We start from the raw sequence: 22,222 nt of genomic DNA on the forward strand, positions 1-22,222 counted from the left end.
AAACCAGACCTGTGGACACCAGACCTGGAGTTCCACCCAGTCACACTATACTGACACCACACTACAGTCAGTGATATGTATCCTCTCACTCGTACCAAACCAGACCTGTGGACACCAGATCTGGAGTTCCACCCAGTCACACTATGCTGACATCTCACTACAGTCAGTAATAAGAATCCTCTCACTCGTACCAAACCAGACCTGTGGACACCAGATCTGGAGTTCCACCCAGTCACACTATACTGACACCACACTACAGTCAGTGATATGTATCCTCTCACTCGTACCAAACCAGACCTGTGGACACCAGATCTGGAGTTCCACCCAGTCACACTATACTGACATCTCACTACAGTCAGTAATAAGAATCCTCTCACTCGTACCAAACCAGACCTGTGGACACCAGACCTGGAGTTCCATCCAGTCACACTATACTGACACCGCACTACAGTCAATGATATGTATCCCTTCACTCGTACCAAACCAGACCTGGAGTTTCACCCAGTCACAGTATACTATATGTATACAAATATATATACACATGTATGCATATACTATTCACTATTAGAATAAAAAGTTTTTAAAAACTTCTACTGTATATTTGACAGCCAACAAAATACAAACACTGATTTCAAATAACCTCAATGAATGCAGCTGTAATAAAACATCCACCATGAATGTAGGTTTATGGTGCATTTCTTTCATCATTAGTTCTGAAAAACTGTATATGTATATCATATTTCAGGTAAGAGAACACAATCACTTAAAAAAAGAAAGAAAGAAAAAAAAGCCATCATGAATACTTCTACGATTTCTACCACACTGGTTTTCAAAACGCCATCACAAGCCATCGGCTAATTTTTAAAACTTTTCGTTTCAATGATGATTAATACACAAACTATGCAACACCATGACAAAAAATAACACTGTAAGACAAATTTAAATACAGACGGTCAAGGTCAATGTAAGCGGAGTGCATTACTTTGTCCTTGCTCTAGATCTCAGTCTATTGGTTACTGCTGGATCAGCTGAACATTTCATCTTTTTGTGCTTTGTGGAATCACTGCCAGCCTCAGTTTTGTTTCTCCTGCAAGATGATTCACTGGAGGAGACTGAAAACTTTCTGCTAGACTTCTGTCCACGTTTTCTTTCCTGTCGACCATCTCTTTCCTTCATGTCACATGACTGCTCAGCTTCCAGGCTGACCAATGGGTGTTCTCCTTCACATCCTACTGGTGCCACTGTGTCAAGGTGACCTGAACAGATCTGGCCACACCAGCTCCCCACCTGGTCACACACAGCCTGGATAGTCTCTAAAACTCTCATACCCTTTGTATCACTAAACCCGTGTCCTGCTCCCTGGATCCAATGAATGCTGTGTGTTTTGTCACATTGTCTTAGGGTGCTCAACATCTTCTCCTTCGGACACATTGGGTCTCTGTCTCCACTCACAAAGAGGCTGGGGTGATTAAGCTGTAACAGTGGAGCATCACGGAGGTCACCCTTACCAGAGCCAATCAGAGGGTAAGACAGGCAAATCACACCCTTAATTAATGTGTAGAGTTGTGTCCCTTTACTGTTATTAGCCACCATCACAGCAGCTCTGGAGCCCATAGATCGACCTGAATGAATAAACAGATTTAGATAATGGCTGTATGCAACACCTGCTGTATTTCTGCCAATTCATGGCAAGCACATGTCCAAACAGGAAGGAAAATGGTTTTTGAGAAAAAAAACGATATCCTCTAAAATAACACAAAAAGAGAAAAATATCCAAAACCAACATCAAATGGCAAAGCACAAAACTACAATCAACCTGCTATCACATGTACCTATTTCATTAACCTGACTTTTTACACTGGCTTTAATAAAATTTTTGTCACCACATATAATTATGCTCACCACATCCATGTTAATAAAAATCAAAACCAACTTTCCATGTCAAAAACAAAACACTAACATTTCACTCACCTGCCAGAAATATGCCTTTCAAAGGAAACTCTATTACAGACTGAAATTTTTCCTGAAAGATAGACGCAATCTCAGAAATACAATCTGCATATAACAGTATTATAAAAGTTGAATGATTATGCGGAGCTTTCTAAATCAATGATACATATAAGTCAGATCAAAGCCTGAAGATGTCATGGCTGTCCCATCTGTCACATACTCTTCGACAACTGCTGAGAAAACACAAGAAAACTCATGTTAAAGGACTGCTGATTTTAAAGTCTTATATGCACACTGACATAGGATTGAACCTCAAGTTTGCCCTTTTAGGTTACATACGTGTATGTCCTACAGATGACAGCATCCTGTATATTTTTGTAGGAAAGAGGTCAAGTCTTAAAGACAAAAATATACCAGCATAAAATTCAAGTTAATAGAAGACTTGACATCTAACTACTGCAAAACTGCAAAGAAATGTAAAAATTCTCACCAAAACTTGCTGGTACATTTTAACTCTGTAATTAAGGTTCAGTCCCTTGCATGTGAACCTCAGGCATATTAAACCATGACTGGCCAGATGGGAGGCAAGGGCAGGTAACTCTGCTGAATCCATTGATCCACCTGCCCCATGTGTAAGCAGCATGCCATACTCTGGTCTGATCTGCAGAGGTATGCTCAGACATGCTTGCAGTTCACCTCCATCCAGCACCAGGGTCAACAACCTGACATTAGACAGTGAGAAACACAGAAATAACAGATGTATAAGATTGGAATAGATGTCACTTAGAAAGCAGACTTTAAGTATTAAGTATGGGTATATTACGTATATTCAGAAATGCATCCTTTATTTATTTTATCTGATTGGTGTTATATGCCATACTCAACAGTATTTCACCTATATGACGGCGGTCAGCATTACGGACGGAAAAAACAGGGCAGAGCCCGGGGGCAACCCACAACCATCTGCAGGTTGCTGACAGAACTTACCACGTACAGGAAAGTGTAATTAGTAATACTGCACGATAATCCTGTCACTGACACATATATAGTCAAAACATCTGAATATAATCAAAGATACTGCTATTGACCCAACTTAAGAACATTTATTTAATTGCTTTTAGCACACTTGAATATAAACACATAAGTGTATAAGTTTGTTCCAGATTCAACATATAAATTAGATGTCAATTGTACCTGATTTCAGTTGCCATACTGTCCTCTTTCCAGCTTACTATGTCTTCTATTGGATTAGAAAATCATTAAGAATTAAAAAATACCCGCAAGAAGTTTGAAAAAAAATGCATTGCATGTGAAAAAAATCAATATCAGCTATATTCAAATCAAGGTGATATCGTGAACAGGACAGAAGGTTTCATGCTTTGTTTTCTGACAATTTCATGTGATTTATTTCTGCTAAGAAGAGAAATCTCCATTGACTTTATTTGTGTACTACTCTTTTTAAGATATTAATTATTGAACGTTAAATTTAGAAACATTTTGTACCATGTATATACTTCTTATTTCCTTTTTCTCATAAAAATAAGTGATATTCTGATTGGACAATGAAGAAAGGGTGTTTAAATAGCACAATCAAGGCTATATATACACAGTAAACATGAATCCTCTAAAAAAAAAATTTTCACCAATACATCACAAAACTTTCAGTTCTTCATGTACCCGTCGCTTTTCTCCAGCGATAATGAACTCCGGTGATATAGGTTAATCCAGACTGATATTACACAGGAAAGGTACATGTACAACACTCAAGAAATTTACAACATCCTGGTATAGTTAAAATCCAAGCCAACCAAGTGAGAGCTAGGGTTGAACATTAAAACACCACATGGTGCCACGTATAATGTAATGTTCAAACCTAGCTCTCACTTGTGCACTGCGTGAACTTGTGCATTGCCATTTAACCTAAGCATGCAAAAGTTCAGATGATAGGCAAGATGTATGTTAAGTTGCATAAAAATCGGCACAGTGGATAGGGAGATGCATGGAGAAAATCATGATAAGACAGACAGACTTCCAGACAGAAGGAGAGAGGGTAATTCCAGTATATAATCCCTTCATCTCCCCCCCCCCCCAACTTTCTTGACCGGGGTGGGGGATTGGGGAGGTGCATTTTCAAACACTACACTCACTGTGACCGCCATCTCGTTCTGATAGTCGTACATACAAGTCATGCGATCGATGTGAACGCAGAAAAAAATAAGGTTGTTAAAGAAGTGAGTGAGTGAGTGCTTGGGGTTTAACGTCGTACTCAACAATTTTTCAGTCATATGACGACGAAGGAATCCTTAGGGTGCATATATAATGTAATGTGCCTCCTTGTTGCAGGACGGATTTCCACCGCTCTTTTATTCAGTGCTGCTTCACTGAGACGACTTACCGAAGGCAAGTAAGCCGCCCCGCCCGAGCCATTATACTGATACGGGTCAACCAGTCGTTGCACTATCCCCTTCATGCTGAATGCCAAGCGAGGAAGTTACAACTTCCTCTTTTAAAGTCTTAGGTGTGACTCGATCAAGGATTGATCCTGGATCTACCAGTGGTTGTTAAAGGGATATAATACCTATGGCAATCATTATAGTAACACTAAGCAAATCTAGTCGTCCATTTGGCTGGTTCACGCCCCATCATCAGATGGCGCTAATAGATTCTGCCTTGCCACAGTGGGTGTAGCGTCTGAAAATGTATTTATTTGTGAATTTGGGCGGTTGTCATGGATCGTTTTTGGTTCGGCGAGACTCAAAACAGGCTATAGTTGATTATGGGGATCACTCTTTTGACATCAGTTTACACTAGGGAAGATGCGCGTGTGAAGATGTGGTAAATGAGGCTTACTGTTGATCCGGCACGTTAAAAGCAGTTTTTCCCCGTGACTCACCCAAGTTAGTCGATACATTAAGTTACATTCTGCAACTAGAATTGATAAAGGACTCTGGAAAAAACTGATGACCACTATGTAAATTAATTTACATGTAATACAACAGGATATTTGGAGAAAATTCGTTGAAAGCGATGGCAGAGACCTGTACGAAATGCATTCACAAGAAATTAATGATCAAAACAGCTAGATCGTCCTACGGCTACGAACGGATGGTCAGGCAGACGCTAGATGGACATTCAGCATTTTTCACAAAGATGCAAGCATTAATAAATCTAAGCCACGAGTAAGTAACTCCTTATTTCCTTATGGTTCTACCGCTAAGGAGCCATCAACAAATATGTACACATACAGTATGGTGCCATCTGTAACTGTACCGACTTCACATGCTTCTTATTTCCCGCACTCTGTCCACAGCTTTCTGCTGTGCAGCCCTTGACCTCCAAGGGCGGAATTTTATGTCAATTTCAATCACCATTTCCTTATCACCATTTGACACGGAAACAGTAGCATGTTTTTGCTTTGGTAATTCGAAATAATTCACCTCTTTACCAAAACAACCCATTTAATTTGTTTTTGCCCTTACCACCTTAAAGACTCTTTTATTGGTCGGAGCGTTTGCAGCACGTGATTTGTGACGCGGCTGTAAACAGTGATGTGTGCCCTCGTGACGACAGACACTTCTGGGTCATCGAAGAAGACAACAGCGACTTGAGCAAGATGAAGACGATCTGTTTGGTTTTAGTCAGCTTAGCGGCGGCATATGCTGCTAAGATTGAAACGGTGTTTAAATTTGAACAGTTAGAAGAGATCCAAGTGAAGGACGATTCAGAGGGCGTGCACTGGGCAGTGATAGTTGCAGGTTCAAATGGCTGGTATAACTACAGACATCAGGTAAAAAAAAAAAAAAAAAAAGAAAGTAAGAAGGAAAACATTATTTTCGAAATAGCTCTATGCGGCTATGTTTATGTACAAACATAAATATAGACCAAAGTGTTGGAAAATGCTGTAGGTAGATTAATCAAGGACTGACATGCACAATACAGCTCCTGCCATAGTATATATAGCCTGGGAGCGTGTGAATTATCATATTTGTATATTCCTACAGTACTTGGCAAGAAAACGAACTTTTGCATCTATTAGGAGTAAGTTATATGGTTGATCAGTGTGTGCCAAAATGGACAGTAGACTGGAGTCCTAACCGTAAAACATGCAACCATCGTTGCCTGAGGATATCTCACTACGCGATCCTTTCGATAAATTGGTGAGTTCTTTGACGCCTGGCCAGGCGCAATCCACGTGGATGGACTCGGTGTGCTATTTTAAAATTCCAGTTTTAATCATAACACTAAATCCATCCCTGCCTGTACAAATCTGGGGTTTTGATGCATCCAAGATGAGGTGCATTTAAAGATGACTGTTGCAACCAGGTACCTGCTCTGGCAGTTAATATATCAAGAGAACTGGGATGTTTCTAGTGAGTGTCGTTCCCGCAACTGTCCCATCCAGTAGATGAAACAGGGTAGTGAGAAGGCGTATTACCGGCCTTGTGCGAAAAGCTTACCGATAGAATCACAGTTTACCGATATAGAGTACGTGCATATTTTGGTTAAAGTAAAAGCAGTCAAGCAGCTATATATGTGGTGTTCAGCTGTAATGTTCAAACCAAGCTCTCACTTGGTTCGCTTGGATTTTAATTATACCAGGATGTTGTAAATTTCTTGAGTGTTGTACATGTACCTTTCCTCGATAACACAGCTATTGTTAGAACTCCCAGTTTGGGAGTGGTCAATCCTGGGTCAAGTCACACCTAAGACCTTAAAAGAGGAAGTTGTAACTTCCTCGCTTGGCGGTCAGCGTGAAGGGGATAGTGCAACAGCTGGTTGACCTGTATCAGTATAATGACTCGGCCTTCAGTTAGGCATCTCAGTGAAGCAGCACCAGATTAAAGAGCAGTGGAAATGCGTCCTGCAACAAGGAGGCACATTACATGCACTCAAAGGATTCCTGTGTCGTCATATGACTGAAAAATTGTTAAGTGCAACGTTAAACCCCAAGCACTCGCTCACTCACTCCTGTGTAATGTCAGCCTGGATTAGCCTATATTACCTGAGTTTATTATCACTGGAGAAAAGCAACGGGTATATGAAAAACTGAAAGTGTTCTTGAACGTTTGTGATGTATTGGTCAAAATCTTTTCTTTAGAGGATTCATGTTTACTGTGTTTGGATAGCCTTGATTGTGCTATTCTAATTTAAACAAACTTTCTTTATTGTCCAATCAGGATGTGACTTATTTTTATGAGTGAAAAGTATGAAATGAAGATAACCATCATTATTTACATGTATAGGTGGTACAGAATGTTTCTAAATTTAATGTTCAATAATTAATATCATAAAAAGAATTACATTAACTAAACAAAATTCTTGCATCTTACAGCTGATGATTTTACCTTTTTGATAAAAACACAGGTTTTTATCTGTACAAATCTACCATCAACCATGGTGTTTATGTGTAGGCATTATATCACAAAATCGGTATATTATTATTTTACATAACAACCTTTAGCCAAGTGAACTGTGGAGGCACTGTGGTTGAATCCTTGAAGGATATGCTGCCATGTTACGTGTATATCACCTGCTGTAGGGATGGTGTGCTGACTTGAGAGACAGAAACACGCCCCCTTCTTGGCTGGAACAGGATCATACATGTATGCGTGGCCATAGCTTCTCCGTGTGGTCACATGTCTGCTGAAGTAATTAACACAGTTAAATTTCCTAAGGGCTTGCATTTAAGTTATATACTTGTACATACTGTCCTGTACAGCTTTATCTCACACGTTGTTTTCCAAGAAAGTTGATTGCCCTAGGTAGAAAAAAGGGTTTTGATGTTACACATTCAATTTTTGTCTCAAGGCCTAACTTCCTTGTGATGGCTAATCTTCCTTAATTATTAAGCCTAAATCATTTATTCATTCCTAAATTGTTTTAGATGCAGTGCATGTTCTGTACATGTGTTTATATATATATATGTGCTTAGTTAAATGCCAAGTATCTAGGAACACTGTATTTTGTAATCTTGACAATTTAGGCTATTTTCTCTGTAGACACATACAGCATTAGAATAGTGTCAAGTTTCTGCTATAGCTTCATGTACATTATGTAATAGCATTAGTTTCTAGTAGTTTCTATTTCAACAATGACATTTAAGTATTGTGTATCTGTTAAATGCATCAGCATATTGTAAAATAATGCCACATGTATTCCCAATGCCTGTGACATGAAACTTGGTGTTAAACTCCCATGTACATGTATAATTAGGAATTTGATAGTAATTTTGTCTTTGTGTATCAGGCTAATAGCATATGATGTATAGGTTTTATGTACATGTACATGTGAGCTACAGGTTTGTTATGCATACTCAGGCTTGTTTATTGGTTTAAGATGAACATGCATCTCTCAAACTTAAATGCCACACCATTACTTGCCTTAGGCCAGTGGTTTGTGCCAGGCTTGGATCCCTCTGCCCATGAAGTAAATGAAGCATTTCTTGAGGCTGCGTTTAGGTACAAATGACTTCGTCACTCGCTCAGTTGTATGTCCCATGTGAAATGTATCTTGAAAAATTCTTTGTTTTCATTAGGTTTAAAAAAATGCCAGTAAGTAACTGAAACAAAGGATTAGGGATGGTGAGGTCAGGTAAAGTTTCCTGATTCTTGGAACACTTCAATTTAGAAAATTTGTATTTGAGGCATTTATGTCCGCCTTTTTTGACGGAGTGTGTGGATTCCTTTGCTCTCATTGTTCAGTAGTATGCATGTATCAAGAAGTGTTCAGTTTTCTTTGAAGACCTGTTATCTCTTCCTCAAGTATTGAATGTAAATCATTACTTGTATTGTGAGACCTGGGAAACTGGCTAAAGGTTTACCCTGGGCATGCTGGTTTCCACCACGCATAAAACCGAATTTCATATATACAGTTAGAAACTGTGAACATGACCAAAATTTCATGCACTTCTCATTGATGGTTGTCTGACATCTTTGTAAAAATTTGTGTAGTACCGCTGATAAATTTTAATTTTACAATGAATAGTGTACAAGTAGTGTAACTCTAAAAAAACAAGGACTTCATTGCGACTTGATATTTATGTTTAAATTGAAAAAGGTCTTAGAAACTAGACCAAATCATTGTTAAATCCTAAAGTTGGAACTGTAATTGGTGAGAAATCTTATTTTTGGTGTCCTCTGTCATCTGGAATTTTGAAACATGAGGATGATGAAGTCAAGAGTGTGACAGACACTACACACACCTATCATGTGTACCATGTGATTTCAATGGTCAGACCATGTGTTGAAATACCTTTACATAGCAAATTTATCATAAGTGGTGCAGATGTGGATATCTATCTGAAATCAGGATCATGATTATTAGTGAATCTATGGTAGAAGGAAATACATGTAGCTATCATGTGACAATCACTTGACACATGTCATCACTGTCAATAGGTGGAGGTTTGAGAGGCTGATACTGAATGCTTCACTGTAAACCTGAAGTAGTATCACAGGATAACCTTTGACCTGAGATCACACAAACACTTTAATACATTGTGACTTGCTACACATTTATGGCACAGATATATCCTTAGGAACTCAAATACTGCTTCATCATCACACCTTTAGTTTGATTTACCATACTCCAAGTTCTAAAATTTTGATTTATTTAAGAATAATTATTTGAAATGGTCTTTATGCTTACTCCAAATACATACATACTTTTGGATATTTACAGACATGCAGGATTACCGATATAATGCCTGAGGTAAATTATTGATTATGTGAGTAATTTGCAGCTAGGAGGAAAAGGTGTGAAGTGATAGTAATTAGTTCAGCCAAGGCTACCTCTAAGTTATCTCCCCTTATTTCCATCACTTCCTGTTATCCATTACAATTCCCAGAATCAGAATGCTTAGACACTAGATATAATCACATTAATCATGCATATAGAATATGCAAAAAATAGGTTTTTCCTCAAGGGGCTGCACTGGAGATTTTTGGCAAAATATCAATTGGACTTTGGTATTATTTTAGAATAGTCCAAATAATTACCTTTCTCTGTTGTGCACAATTTCAAACTGGGTTTAACTATTTACGAATAGCACACATACAAGTCTGATATTTACTGAAAGGCAATAATTTAATAGTTTAATACAGACCTTTTTATTTTGATTAGTAAATGTAGAGTTTTTATTGCTTTAATTTTCATGGAAAGTTAGGTACAGATTTCTGTACTTTACACATGCTGGAAGTCATCATCATATACAGGTTATATACATATATAAGTACAGAGATGGTGAAGATACATGGAGGTGAGTGACACTCCTTATGTGTGTACAAACATACATGTACTGTTAACAAAATTGTGATGCAGACTTAACCGACAAAGACGCTAACTGTGGCACTAATCATCATTCTGTACATACAAACAGGTCATGTGCTATGATACCGAGTTTAGCGCTAACAGGTGACAAATACATACAGGTCATGTGCTATGATACCGAGTTTAGCGCTAACAGGTGACAAATACATACAGGTCATGTGCTATGATACCGAGGTTAGCATTAACAGGTGACAAATACATACAGGTCATGTGCTATGATACTGAGTTTAGCGTTAACAGGTGACAAGATCAGTGTGCATATTAATTTTACTGCTGATTTTACTGCTAGTTCACACGTGAACCTGAATTAAGGCTAGTACCAAGCACAGCTGTCACTGGTGTTGTGTACCAATCTGATGCTGACACTCAGCACTACTCTGAGTGATCATGCTGGCTGTTACCATCCAGGCATATGACTGACACAGTCTTTGTTATGGACACATGCATACATTTATCTATTCATTAACTTTATTGTCTATATAGTCCCATAGTGTACGCTTTTTCTTAATACATGTAAATCAAAACTTTTGTTATGAGTCAGTGTAATTATTTTCAGTTCTTGATCCTAAATTTTGGTAAACAACCTTATTGATCGGTGATGAGCTAGACTTTAACCAGGAGGGCCTGATTTATGACATGTTTGCATGTTCTGTGTTCCCATGACAACTGAATGTGCTTTGCTAAATTGTACAATCCTCAGGATGTTATTGTACTGTGCTATAAATTATTGTGTAAGATTTGAAAAGAACAAAGAAACTGTACAATCCTCAGGATGTTATTGTACTGTGCTATAAATTATTGTGTAAGATTTCAAAAGAACAAAGAAACTGTACAATCCTCAGGATGTTATTGTACTGTGCTATAAATCATTGTGTAAGATTTCAAAAGAACAAAGAAACTGTACAATCCTCAGGATGTTATTGTACTGTGCTATAAATTATTGTGTAAGATTTCAAAAGAACAAGGAAATTGTACAATCCTCAGGAAGTTATTGTACTGTGCTATAAATTATTGTGGAAGATTTCAAAAGAACATGAAACTGTACAATCCTCAGGATGTTATTGTACTGTGCTATAAATTATTGTGTAAGATTTCAAAAGAACAAGGAAATTGTACAATCCTCAGGAAGTTATTGTACTGTGCTATAAATTATTGTGGAAGATTTCAAAAGAACATGAAACTGTACAATCCTCAGGATGTTATTGTACTGTGCTATAAATTATTGTGTAAGATTTCAAAAGAACAAGGAAATTGTACAATCCTCAGGAAGTTATTGTACTGTGCTATAAATTATTGTGGAAGATTTCAAAAGAACATGAAACTGTACAATCCTCAGGATGTTATTGTACTGTGCTATAAATTATTGTGTAAGATTTCAAAAGAACAAATAAACTGTACAATCCTCAGGATGTTATTGTATTGTGCTATAAATGATTGTGTAAGATTTCAAAAGAACAAGGAAATTGTACATTGCTCAGGAAGTTATTATACTGTGCTATAAATTATTGTGTAAGATTTCAAAAGAAGAAAGAAATTGTACAATCCTCAGGAAGTTATTGTACTGTGCTATAAATGATTGTGTAAGATTTCAAAAGAACATGAAACTGTACAATCCTCAGGATGTTATTGTACTGTGCTATAAATTATTGTGTAAGATTTCAAAAGAACAAGGAAATTGTACAATCCTCAGGAAGTTATTGCACTGTGCTATAAATTATTGTGTAAGATTTCAAAAGAAGAAAGAATTGTACAATCCTCAGAAAGTTATTATACTGTATTATTAATTATTGTGTATTATTACATAAGAACAAAGACATGAAAGCAAAACACATCCCAGAAATGTGATTGAAGTGTCACCTGTTCTGTTTTGCTGTAAAGAAGTCCAAATATTTTGTAATTGGATCATGGAATTAAAAGTTGTGTTGTGTTAAAATGTGTGTTTATGTATTTTTCCTTAGGCTGATGCCTGCCATGCCTATCAGATCCTGCACAGAAATGGCATCCCGGATGAGAGGATTGTGGTCATGATGTATGATGACATAGCTAACAATGAGCAGTGAGTACTGGTGCACTAAAACCAGGGTCTGACTTTTTACTACACGTAATACACATATGTGGATATTAAACTTTTTCACTGCTAGCTTCTCTTTCAGGACAGATAGCAATGGTTGATTGAAGCAATGGACTCATACACAATAGTTTACTCTCCAGACAAGATTTAATATTTCCAGGTCAAAAAATATGTGTATTAATAATAATAATGATAATAATTCACCCAGCTGTAAGCATGCTGAGGTGTACACTGTTAAAAACCACTCCCGGTACACTATATTTCAAAGTATTGTCATTTATACATATACAAAAAGCTCTTTTATATATGTTTTGACAGCAATAATGATTCATTTTTCAGTAGACCTTTGACTTTAGGATAAGTCTGAACTCTCTGATTACTTGTTTCTTCTTACGTCACAATACATTTTTTTATGTGTAACTAATGGTACACTAATTTTATGCTTTACAGCTGAGCCAATACTAAAAAAAAAAATTTAAAAAAAAATGGAATGAAAATATAATTGAAAATCCAAATTAGTATTTTTGTCCCTTTTTCATATTTTTATGATTTTCCTGTTTTTCAGTATTTTCCAGTTAGAAGAGTTTTCAGTTTCATTTCCATTTTTATACCCTCGTTGAAAAAATGATGACTTCTCTGTGTAAGATAAAAGTTGTGGTTGATGTGCTCTAAAGAATACCTGGATAATTGTTCTAATTTTTCTACTAAGGTTTGAACGTTTTAATCATGTATCTTTGCTGGTTACTTGTAGAAACCCTACCCCTGGTATCATCATCAACCGCCCCAATGGGACAGATGTGTACCATGGTGTGCCTAAGGACTATACTGGAGATGTAAGATTTATACCTGGCACAGATGCTTCATCCACTGATGCTGACAATACTGTTTAAAGCATAATTCATGTGTGAATAGTCCAGAAGATTTGTGTTCTGTTAGATGTGTTGGTTCATCGTAACATGACATATTTAGTGCGGTAGGATAATTTCCTTAACATTGCACACCTTAACTACTTGATACAAGTAGATGTATGCCAAATTAAAGTTGGATTAAAATATGTAATGCACATGTATTTTGAGACATATATGTAAAAGCGCATGAAGCAATGACTAACAATGTACATTCGTGCAACAGTCAGGTGTCTTAGTAGCACTGTCATTCTTATATATCTACTAGCGAATCATAGTCTAATGCTTAAAAGTTGGGGAAGTAAACAGTAAACTCTAAATGCATTGTCAGATTGAAGCCAAAACACTAAACTGCCATTCCACCATATGGTGTTGATACCCATGAAGTTTTCCACTGTTTATTGACAGGATGTTACACCGTCAGTGTTCCTCTCAGTGCTTCAAGGTGACCAGGAAGGTGTACAGGGCAAAGGCTCTGGAAAAGTCATCAACAGGTACTCACAGGAGTGCTATAACAAAAACATTTTGTTTTATTTTATTGTTAAATACATGTATCATGGGGATTTTCCAAGATCTTTTGTCTGAGCTTAACAGATTCAGCGAAGAAAACTCTTCTGTCCAGACCAAAAGCAAAAGTGATTCAAGAAATGACATAATTTATCACACCAGCAAAACTTTGTGCAGTGAAGTACTGTTTAATACCTATCAACTATGAAATGTATTTATCATGTTTCAGTGGCCCCAATGACCACATCTTTGTGAACTTTGTGGACCATGGTGCTCCAGGCATCTTAGCCTTCCCAAATGAGATGGTGAGTGCAAGAATAGTAGGCTTCATAAAAATACCAGAAATGCACATGTAGATTAATAAAACATGCATTTCCAGTTCGACAATCTGTGTTAGATTTCTCTTTGCTATGGGTGGATTTTCCCTTCTGCTTGACCAAGCATGTGATCATTTCTAGTTATGTCTTTAGAGACCTGTTACATTTTCACCAAATTTTAATTAATATTTATTAATGCTGTTTCCTTAAGGCATTACTTAAGAAATAATGACTTCCTTCACTGTGTATATGCCGTGATAACTGTGGTGAAGAAGGAAGTCCTTTTCCTGTTTTACTGCAGTTATCACAGTATATATGCAGTGAATGAAGCCATTATTTCTATTCTAACATATCCCCAGTTCACGTGTATTTTACACTTATTTTCAATTTTTGTTCTCTTTCGATTTTCAAACTGATACCTATTCACCCCTTTATTTTGATTACGTTGATCGCTTTGTGGAAGAGTCCACTGTAAACAACAACAGGCTCCTCAAGTGGAGAACCAATGAGAATACCGCATATCGCACGTGATATGTCCACGCTTACTGTTGGATGAGTTTCTGACATTCCTTAAAGTAAAGACTTCTCGTGAAGATTTCAGTCGGGAGTATTGAGATGTGGAAATTAAACTAAGAAGGGATTGGGATATGTAGCTAACAAGGTGACAAGCGGTATGCGCGAAACTATGGCAGTCAGCAGCAGTGAATGCACTGGGTGAACTGTCTACACATACGGAGGATGTTACCACCGTTCAGGTACGGACTCTCGGCTAGCTCAACTGCTTTCTGCTGTCACTGACAACATCGAGGCAATAGATATTTCCAAGACTTATTTGCTTCTGTCACCAGATAATCATGTGCCCAGTGTGCTTTACAACCATTGGAAAAAGAGGAAGGGTTTTAGTGTCGACACTGGAAAAGGCTTTTTTATTTGCCACATAAAATGATAAAGACATTTCTGACCGGACATGATCGTCAAAATATTGACAGAAAATTGAAAGAAAGAAATTAACATATATACATAGAATTGCTGTTGATTTTCGCTGTTTATACTTTGTAGTTGCTAAGTGTACATAGATCTGTCAGCACGTGTAGAGTAAGTAACCCCGCCCTCAACTTTTAACGTGTTGACCTACATATAGATTGCACGGCTTCATGTTCATGACGTCATATAGATTGATTTCATAAGTTTAAATTGTGTGCTGCACCAACTTATCCTCCCTGCAATTGGAACAAAACCTGCTGAAGGCTATGTCATTATTCTTCGACAACAGTGATGGATCGTGTGAAAAACATGACTACATTTGCGGTCCGATAAATGCAGTTGTCGTCTCTATTCTCTGTGTAGTATGCATTTGGCAGATGGGTTAGAATTCTGAATAAGGTAAATAAAGAACAGATTTACAAAGTTTTTTGAGTGTGTGGCATGCAACGGTAATAAATTACCGATTACCATGTAGCGGTTGTGTTGATATTTGAGAGCTTTGTGTATGGTGAGGCCAACTAAAACATGGATTTTTTTCCGCTTCCAGCTTCATGCTGCCAAACTGAACCGGGTGATCAAGTCTATGGCATCAGCAAACAAGTTTGCTAAGGTAATGTAAATACTGTAATTTAACAATGGAATTTTTAGAAGGAAAAAAAGACTCTAGGATGATAAGCTAGACAGGTGTTTATGGAAATATGGAGTTACAGGTATATGTGTTGACTTGGTACAGGTACTAGTTTTGCCTGTTCCTCGGGCTGATCAGTATATTCCATGACCATTAGGCCAAACCAATTCATATTTTTGTTTTATGGGCAGAATGAATCTTTTTCAAAGGTGGATATAAAGTAAAACTGAAAAATAGGGTAAAATAAAATGGTTGGTTTTCAGTTTTATTTTTATTCCACTTAAAATAAAATTGTTGTCGCCTTAATCTTGTATGTTTGAACTTTCAGTGACTTGTTATAGCTATTGCTGAGTGGAGTGTGTGGTCAGTTATCGTGCTACATGTATGTTTATGTGTAGTGATATCTCCACCAGTAAAATTCAGTGCTCTTGTCTAAGTAAGATGTATTCCCAAGTACATAGAACACACAAATGAAATGAATGAAAGAAGACTTGTGGAATAAACGGAAGAAAATAATTGTGTGTTCAGACAGTGCACATGCATTTTTACATTGATATTTCTCTCCCCTGACAGATGGTGTTCTATGTGGAAGCATGTGAATCTGGTTCAATGTTTGACAACCTTCTGCCCAAAGATCTTAATGGTAAATAAAGATAATTCCATTTTCCATTTAAAGAAAAACAAGTGATAAAAAAAAAACAAAGATAAGTTTGTATGTGTATGTCATACTTTATGCTTGAACCTCTAGGCTGTACATGTTCTTCATGTTTCTTCAATCATTCAATCTATAGTTTTTTTATATTTTTGTTTGGATCTCCATATCACTGGAAAAGTGAAAATAAGAGATCAGAAAAACAACAATTACAACAAAGACATCAACATGAACATGTTACAGTGTTTTCAGCACATAATCAGAAGTTTAATATCTGCCTATCTCCACCTCTGGATTTGGTATACACATTTGATATTTGGTGTTTGTTTTGACAGTATTTGCTACAACTGCTGCCAACCCTGACGAGTCCTCATACGCCTGTTACTACGACAGGAAGAGAGACACTTACCTGGGAGATGTGTACAGTGTTAAATGGATGGAGGACTCTGACCAGGTTAGACTTTCTCTTGTCTTCTTGACCCTGTGTCAACTTTCATGTTACACTTTGATATACATGTACCTGTATTATTAACTTGATGTAAGGATGCATGGGGCTCATAGATGTCCAAATTTTTACAAGCGAAAACTCAAAATATTTTTTTAGTTTTTTTTCTGATCCAGATTGAGTTTATTTATATTTTAAACACCCACTGGTCCGCTGGTATTGTGTTTAATTCTGATCGGTAATTTTATAAACGTGAAGAGTATATATGAAATACTGGTATATGTCTGTATATATATAGGAGAGAGAGAGACAGTTTGATTTCATTTGAGGTTCATTCTGATCATTGTTGGTACATACATATACTATTACAAGTATACTGTTAAGTATGTATTATTCACTGGAATTTATTTTCGCGCATTTTCTCCAAAAATATTTTTGAAAGAATTAATTTTTGCGTATTTAAGAGAAAACTCGTCAGACAGTTGTCATCATGAGTGGCTTTAATCCTCCTTTGTTTCCTGCCATGTTGATAATCCTCGTGATCGGGATCAGAGATTAAAACAATGGGGGATGGATTCAGTATTGGATATTTTTTTGCTGGAATTATTTTTCACGGTAAATTATTGACTGCGAAAATTAGTTCCATGAAAAAATTAAGTACTTCACAGTATTATCCTGATCAGAAGTAAACTGTATATAATAACACAGTTATAAACCATGGGGATGCATGTTCGTTTGTTGGTTGTTATATTAAAGGAAAGAAAGGAACTAACAACCATTATATCGAAAGTTAACATGAGTAAAACAGTTATAAACCATACATGTTCAGCTGTTAGTTATAAATATTAACGAAAGAACGGAACTAACAAATATTAGTCCTACATAAAAAAAAAACTTATAGGCCTACAAAGACAAAAGACAAGGCTTATCCTGATCAGAGGTATATACTGTAAAGTGTTTATTATTTGCTGGAATTTATTTTTGTGGATTTGGTTCAAAGATGGGTTCATGGGAATTATTTGTCGCGTGATTAACCAAGGAAATAGGCCTACTGAAACAAAGATCGTAAAAGTTTTTAATTTTCCGAGTTATAATATGGCCGAAATGACTCAAGCACTTCAAACAGGTATTATCACTTGTGGCTATAATCCTCTGTTGTTTCCTGTGGTGTCACTAATCCTGGTAATCTGGATCAGAGATTAAAACAACAGAGGATGGGTTATTAGTATGTAATACATACAAACTCAGTATTATCCAATCATTCACGCTGTCAAGAAACACGATTAGTTTTGGGTTGTTTTTGGTTTTAATTGTCCTCTGTAGCCAGTCAGAAACCGCTAATATTGCGCAGTTGTCAAACAGCCATTGCGTTGTTGTATACAGTTCATAACTTGGCAGCATGTGTTGTATCTACTTTTCTTTCACTTTCCTGGCATACCAAAGATTGATCAGACTGTACTCCCACTTCGTTTTCTACCCACTAAACTTTATCACCATAGTTTGAATATATTTAAAGCCTAATTTTGATTTATTTACAATGCATACAGTACATGCATGACCACTTCGGCTTGTCACAGATGCAGCCATTAGTGATTGAAGTCGAGCGCTCATCACTACGCATATATTTTCGAATGCATTTCAGTTTTTATCAAAAATTTTGAGTACATGTACCAGAAAAACACAGAATTGAGTGTTTTTTATCCCAATTTTCAGTTTTTAATTGAAATTTATCACTGAATATTGGGGTCTAAAATCAATGCGTATGAATCCCTGATGCACGGGAATATGTAGTCATCGGATTATCACCTTAATCATTGAAGTATATAATGCTTTGTATTACAGGAGAATCTTAAGGTGGAGACATTGAGTAAACAGTTCAAGATTGTGAAAAAGGAAACAAACACCAGTCATGTGATGGAGTATGGAGATTTGGTATGTTTATACAAATTAATTTAAAGCCTTATACAAGTAGTTAACTTGGATTTCATCTGTGACGTATGTGTTAACAGTTTCACTTCCTACCTTCGTCTTTTAGCCATTTGTGAATTCTCTGTTGTGGCTGTATGCATAAAATGGTTTCTCATATGACTTTTTATCCAGTGTATTCGTGTTAATTTGCAGACGATTGGTGATGATGATGTGGCAGAATATCAAGGAAACATGAAGTCAGGGGTTTTCATTGCTCCTGAACCAATTGTATATCAGCCTGTGCCGGTAAGTTTTTCTCATCAGATGATTAAAATGTTGGCTGGTGACGACTATCAGCCGCCTGGCCTTCTGAGATTCATTCTGCGTACTTGGGTTTCTTCCACACATGAACCTGACCACCATCTTGAAAAACTGAAAAACTCTTGAGCATTGCATTAAAACGTCATTCATTCTTGACAGATAGTAGGATTTGATCATTGAAGGAAACATTTCTACAGTGTGTGACATTCTCTTTGTAATATATTCAGTGATCTCTTGCACAATCTGCCTTGTTGTCTCAACCCATAAATCTGTAGAATAGCAGACAGCCAAGATAGAAGGAATTTTTCTTACATTTTCTGTTTTCTGAATAGTAATAAAAATTATAAAATTCGGCCATCTGTGATACTAAAGGTCCAAATTTTTATTAGTGTCACTAATGTATTGTATTGCTGACTGGATATTTTTCAGCTTAATGCAGTGCCATCAGAAGATGTACCTTTGATGATTTTGCGTAACCGACTGGCCGATTCTGAGTCCAAAGAAGAGCGCATTAAACTGACAGACGAAATCCTGGAATTGGAAGCTGTATGTACATATATCTTCTCACAATATACACAGTGGCCTTTTTCTCCTTTTGTACAGTCTTGAAAGTTAATTGGCTTGCTGTCAGCCTAATCAGTGCACAAATTGTTGTCTAATGCATCATGTCAAAAAATAATACTTCATGATTGCGCTTCACTATGTGGGAATTTGGTGATTGTTTGTTTCCCCAGATGTTTAGACTGCCCAGACCCAGATTCAAAAATTTTAGGTGGTTGATAATTTCAGTGAATAGGTTGTAATCTGATAAAAGCTAAATCAGCTCTCAAGATGTAATTTGCATGCGATTCCCCTTATAAAAGAGGAATTACTTCAGACTGCATGACTGTGTGACTGTTTCCAGATGAGGCAGCGTGTGCGTGACACAGTGAAGCACGTAGTGGGTCTGTCCACCACCCATCACACCCAGGCCACACGCGTTCTGGGGATGCGTCATCCCCTCCGTAGCTACGACTGTTATGAGCCTGTAGTGGAGGAATTCTCTCGCACATGTTTTCACCTACCTCAGGTGAGTTGTCAGTGGATGGTATTGTTATTGGCAGTATTATATCAGTCTGAACATTAAATTTGTGTCTCTGAATAATGATAAAAATATATAACACAGGAAAAAATAATGAATGAAAAGAGGTCTTGAGTAAGCTCCCAGTGAGGTTAGGAAATCTAGTCCATATGACATGCTTGGACTGAGTGGTTTATGCTGTGGGAGACTTTGTGTATTTGTTATCTGTGGATGGTCCATCAGTTGTGATAAACCTCATGGTCACTTCAGTAACAATCAAGCAGAATGATACACAAATAGGCAGCACTAAACATTTCCTGATACCAGCTACGGTGGCGTAACAGAGGAGCATCTACTTCGTAAATGATTCAGGGTTCAATCCTAAGTGGAGTAATTTTGTTCTGAGACGTTAAAGTTGTTAATTAGGTAATACATGTACCTTGCATGGAGTACCAGCAGTAGGCCAACCAAGTATTGATTACCCCAGTGAAAGTATAATAAATGTCACTGTTAATGTCACTAGGTGGTCTTGTGTTTTGGCATGGCATTTCATTGATTTATTTATTTGTTTATTTGATTGGTGTTTTACGGCGTACTCTAGAATATTTCACTTATATGACGGCGACCAGCATTATGTTGTTAGGAAACCTGGCTGAGCCCGGGGGAAACCCACAACCATCAGCAGACTTTCCCCCCGTACGTATTACATGGAGGCAGCACAATTAATTGGGTCTGCTACGAGACAGCATCATGATGTAACCAAAACAGTGTTGAAAGGCATTGTTAAGTCCCAAATACACAAAGAAATAATTTTTGACAAAGGACCGTGTGTTATATTGTGAGGAATGAGGGGAGATAACTCAAGTAGTGGAATGTCAATGACATAACCCATTTTTCTCTCATTCAGAATGATTATGCTCTCCGTCACATGTACAAGCTGGTGAACCTGTGTGAGGAAAAGATTGCCATCCAGACCATTGTGGAAGCCATTCAGAAGGTGTGTCTGGACATGTAGAATGGATGACAGAGACGGTTGGGAAGTAAACACACCCTGGGTCAGCGGTGTTTTGGACAGGTGATTGATGCATGAGCTTAAGAGTTGTGACCAGGAGCTGTGATACATGTACACATTGTATTATACATTGATTTTCACATATTGAGGATTATTATAGGTATACAAGAACAAAATTGTAACAATGACATCCATTTTCCAGACCCATCCTGTGTCACATAAAGTGCTGTGTGTTTCCTGAACAGAAACCATTTTATTGCCATCTATAAAATACATTTACAGCTAATGTAAAATTGTGTGATTTTTTCTTTTGTAAACATTTTATATGCTGATATTTTATACATATACCTTACGTATATAGAGTTGTACGAAATTTTTGGTGTAATTGTCCAATAAAAGTAGATGGTTTGGGTATAAATAGTTGTTAGTAATGTCTTTGAGACTTGATCTCAGGAATGCCCATTGATTGTTGTTGTTGTTGTATAAAGCAGTAATTATCTGTGATGTTCATGATACATGTACCATGTACCATGTTGTTCATCTAGTAGTAATATTTCAAGATGAATTTAAAAAGAAAATTGCAACCTTCTCAAACCTTATATATATATATATATATATATATATATATATACACACACACACAAAAGGCAGGCACACTAAATTTTGAACCATGCTTATTGCATGTTGCCAGTGGACTTTTCCTATTGACATTTTCCTGTTTTTTGACTGTCGCAGATCATAAGTGCGCTCTGGCTGCCACTCTAACCCAAGAACCAAATGGTCGCCTTCAAACTTTATATTATGATCGCATTTACATGGAACTTAATATTGAGATGAATTTTTGTGGGTTCTGTTTTATAGAGTCAGCAATTTCCCTTCTCTCAAGTAAAAATCGGGGTTGCTTTTTCGTGTAATTGACATTCCGAGTTAATAACCAGGGCTTCTGTATGAAATAAGTCTCAGTATATACATGTGCTCCACTGCGTGTGAAACTGTTTTAAAGCTATTTTCCTGACCAGTTTTGGTCAGACGGTAGATGTGCTAATTGAAACGTAATTTTCAAATGAATCATCAGCTCCAAAACATTTATAGTCATTAACACTTACTCAGTTGAACATCTTTTCTTTATGATAA

At 37.0% G+C, this 22,222-nt stretch overlaps 2 protein-coding genes across 2 annotated transcripts; one reads left to right on the plus strand and one right to left on the minus strand.

The window, feature by feature from the left end:
• Positions 1-614: 614 nt before the first annotated feature.
• Positions 615-5,373, minus strand: LOC135466250 (testis-expressed protein 30-like). The gene is made up of 4 exons (XM_064743660.1): positions 3,145-5,373; positions 2,441-2,672; positions 1,972-2,023; positions 615-1,622 (listed from the first exon to the last, which is right to left on the minus strand). The coding sequence occupies exons 1-4, from the start codon at positions 3,159-3,161 to the stop codon at positions 979-981; spliced, it is 945 nt and encodes a 314-aa protein (XP_064599730.1). The 5' UTR covers positions 3,162-5,373; the 3' UTR covers positions 615-978.
• A 150-nt stretch (positions 5,374-5,523) lies between these two features.
• On the plus strand, positions 5,524-21,689 carry LOC135466249 (legumain-like). The gene is made up of 13 exons (XM_064743659.1): positions 5,524-5,737; positions 12,237-12,334; positions 13,101-13,182; positions 13,663-13,748; positions 13,991-14,066; positions 15,610-15,672; positions 16,264-16,333; positions 16,678-16,796; positions 18,630-18,719; positions 18,909-19,001; positions 19,446-19,562; positions 19,921-20,085; positions 20,984-21,689. Exons 1-13 carry the CDS (start codon positions 5,564-5,566, stop codon positions 21,089-21,091), a joined length of 1,341 nt encoding a protein of 446 aa, XP_064599729.1. The 5' UTR covers positions 5,524-5,563; the 3' UTR covers positions 21,092-21,689.
• Positions 21,690-22,222: the final 533 nt, after the last annotated feature.

The sequence above is a fragment of the Liolophura sinensis genome, chromosome 6, assembly GCF_032854445.1.
Source record: "Liolophura sinensis isolate JHLJ2023 chromosome 6, CUHK_Ljap_v2, whole genome shotgun sequence".
Taxonomy (NCBI): domain Eukaryota; kingdom Metazoa; phylum Mollusca; class Polyplacophora; order Chitonida; family Chitonidae; genus Liolophura; species Liolophura sinensis.

Excerpts from the sequence above, each read along its gene's own strand:
- LOC135466250 (XM_064743660.1), bottom strand. Across the intron at positions 2,024-2,440 it reads AAATGTACCAGCAAGTTTTG|GAAAAATTTCAGTCTGTAAT; the intron begins GTGAGAATTTTT and ends TCTATCTTTCAG. Across the intron at positions 1,623-1,971 it reads GAAAGGCATATTTCTGGCAG|GTCGATCTATGGGCTCCAGA; the intron begins GTGAGTGAAATG and ends TTATTCATTCAG.
- LOC135466249 (XM_064743659.1), top strand. The coding sequence starts at position 5,564 with ATGAAGACGATCTGTTTGGTTTTAGTCAGCTTAGCGGCGGCATATGCT. Across the intron at positions 13,183-13,662 it reads CTAAGGACTATACTGGAGAT|GATGTTACACCGTCAGTGTT; the intron begins GTAAGATTTATA and ends GTTTATTGACAG. Across the intron at positions 19,002-19,445 it reads TTGTATATCAGCCTGTGCCG|CTTAATGCAGTGCCATCAGA; the intron begins GTAAGTTTTTCT and ends GATATTTTTCAG.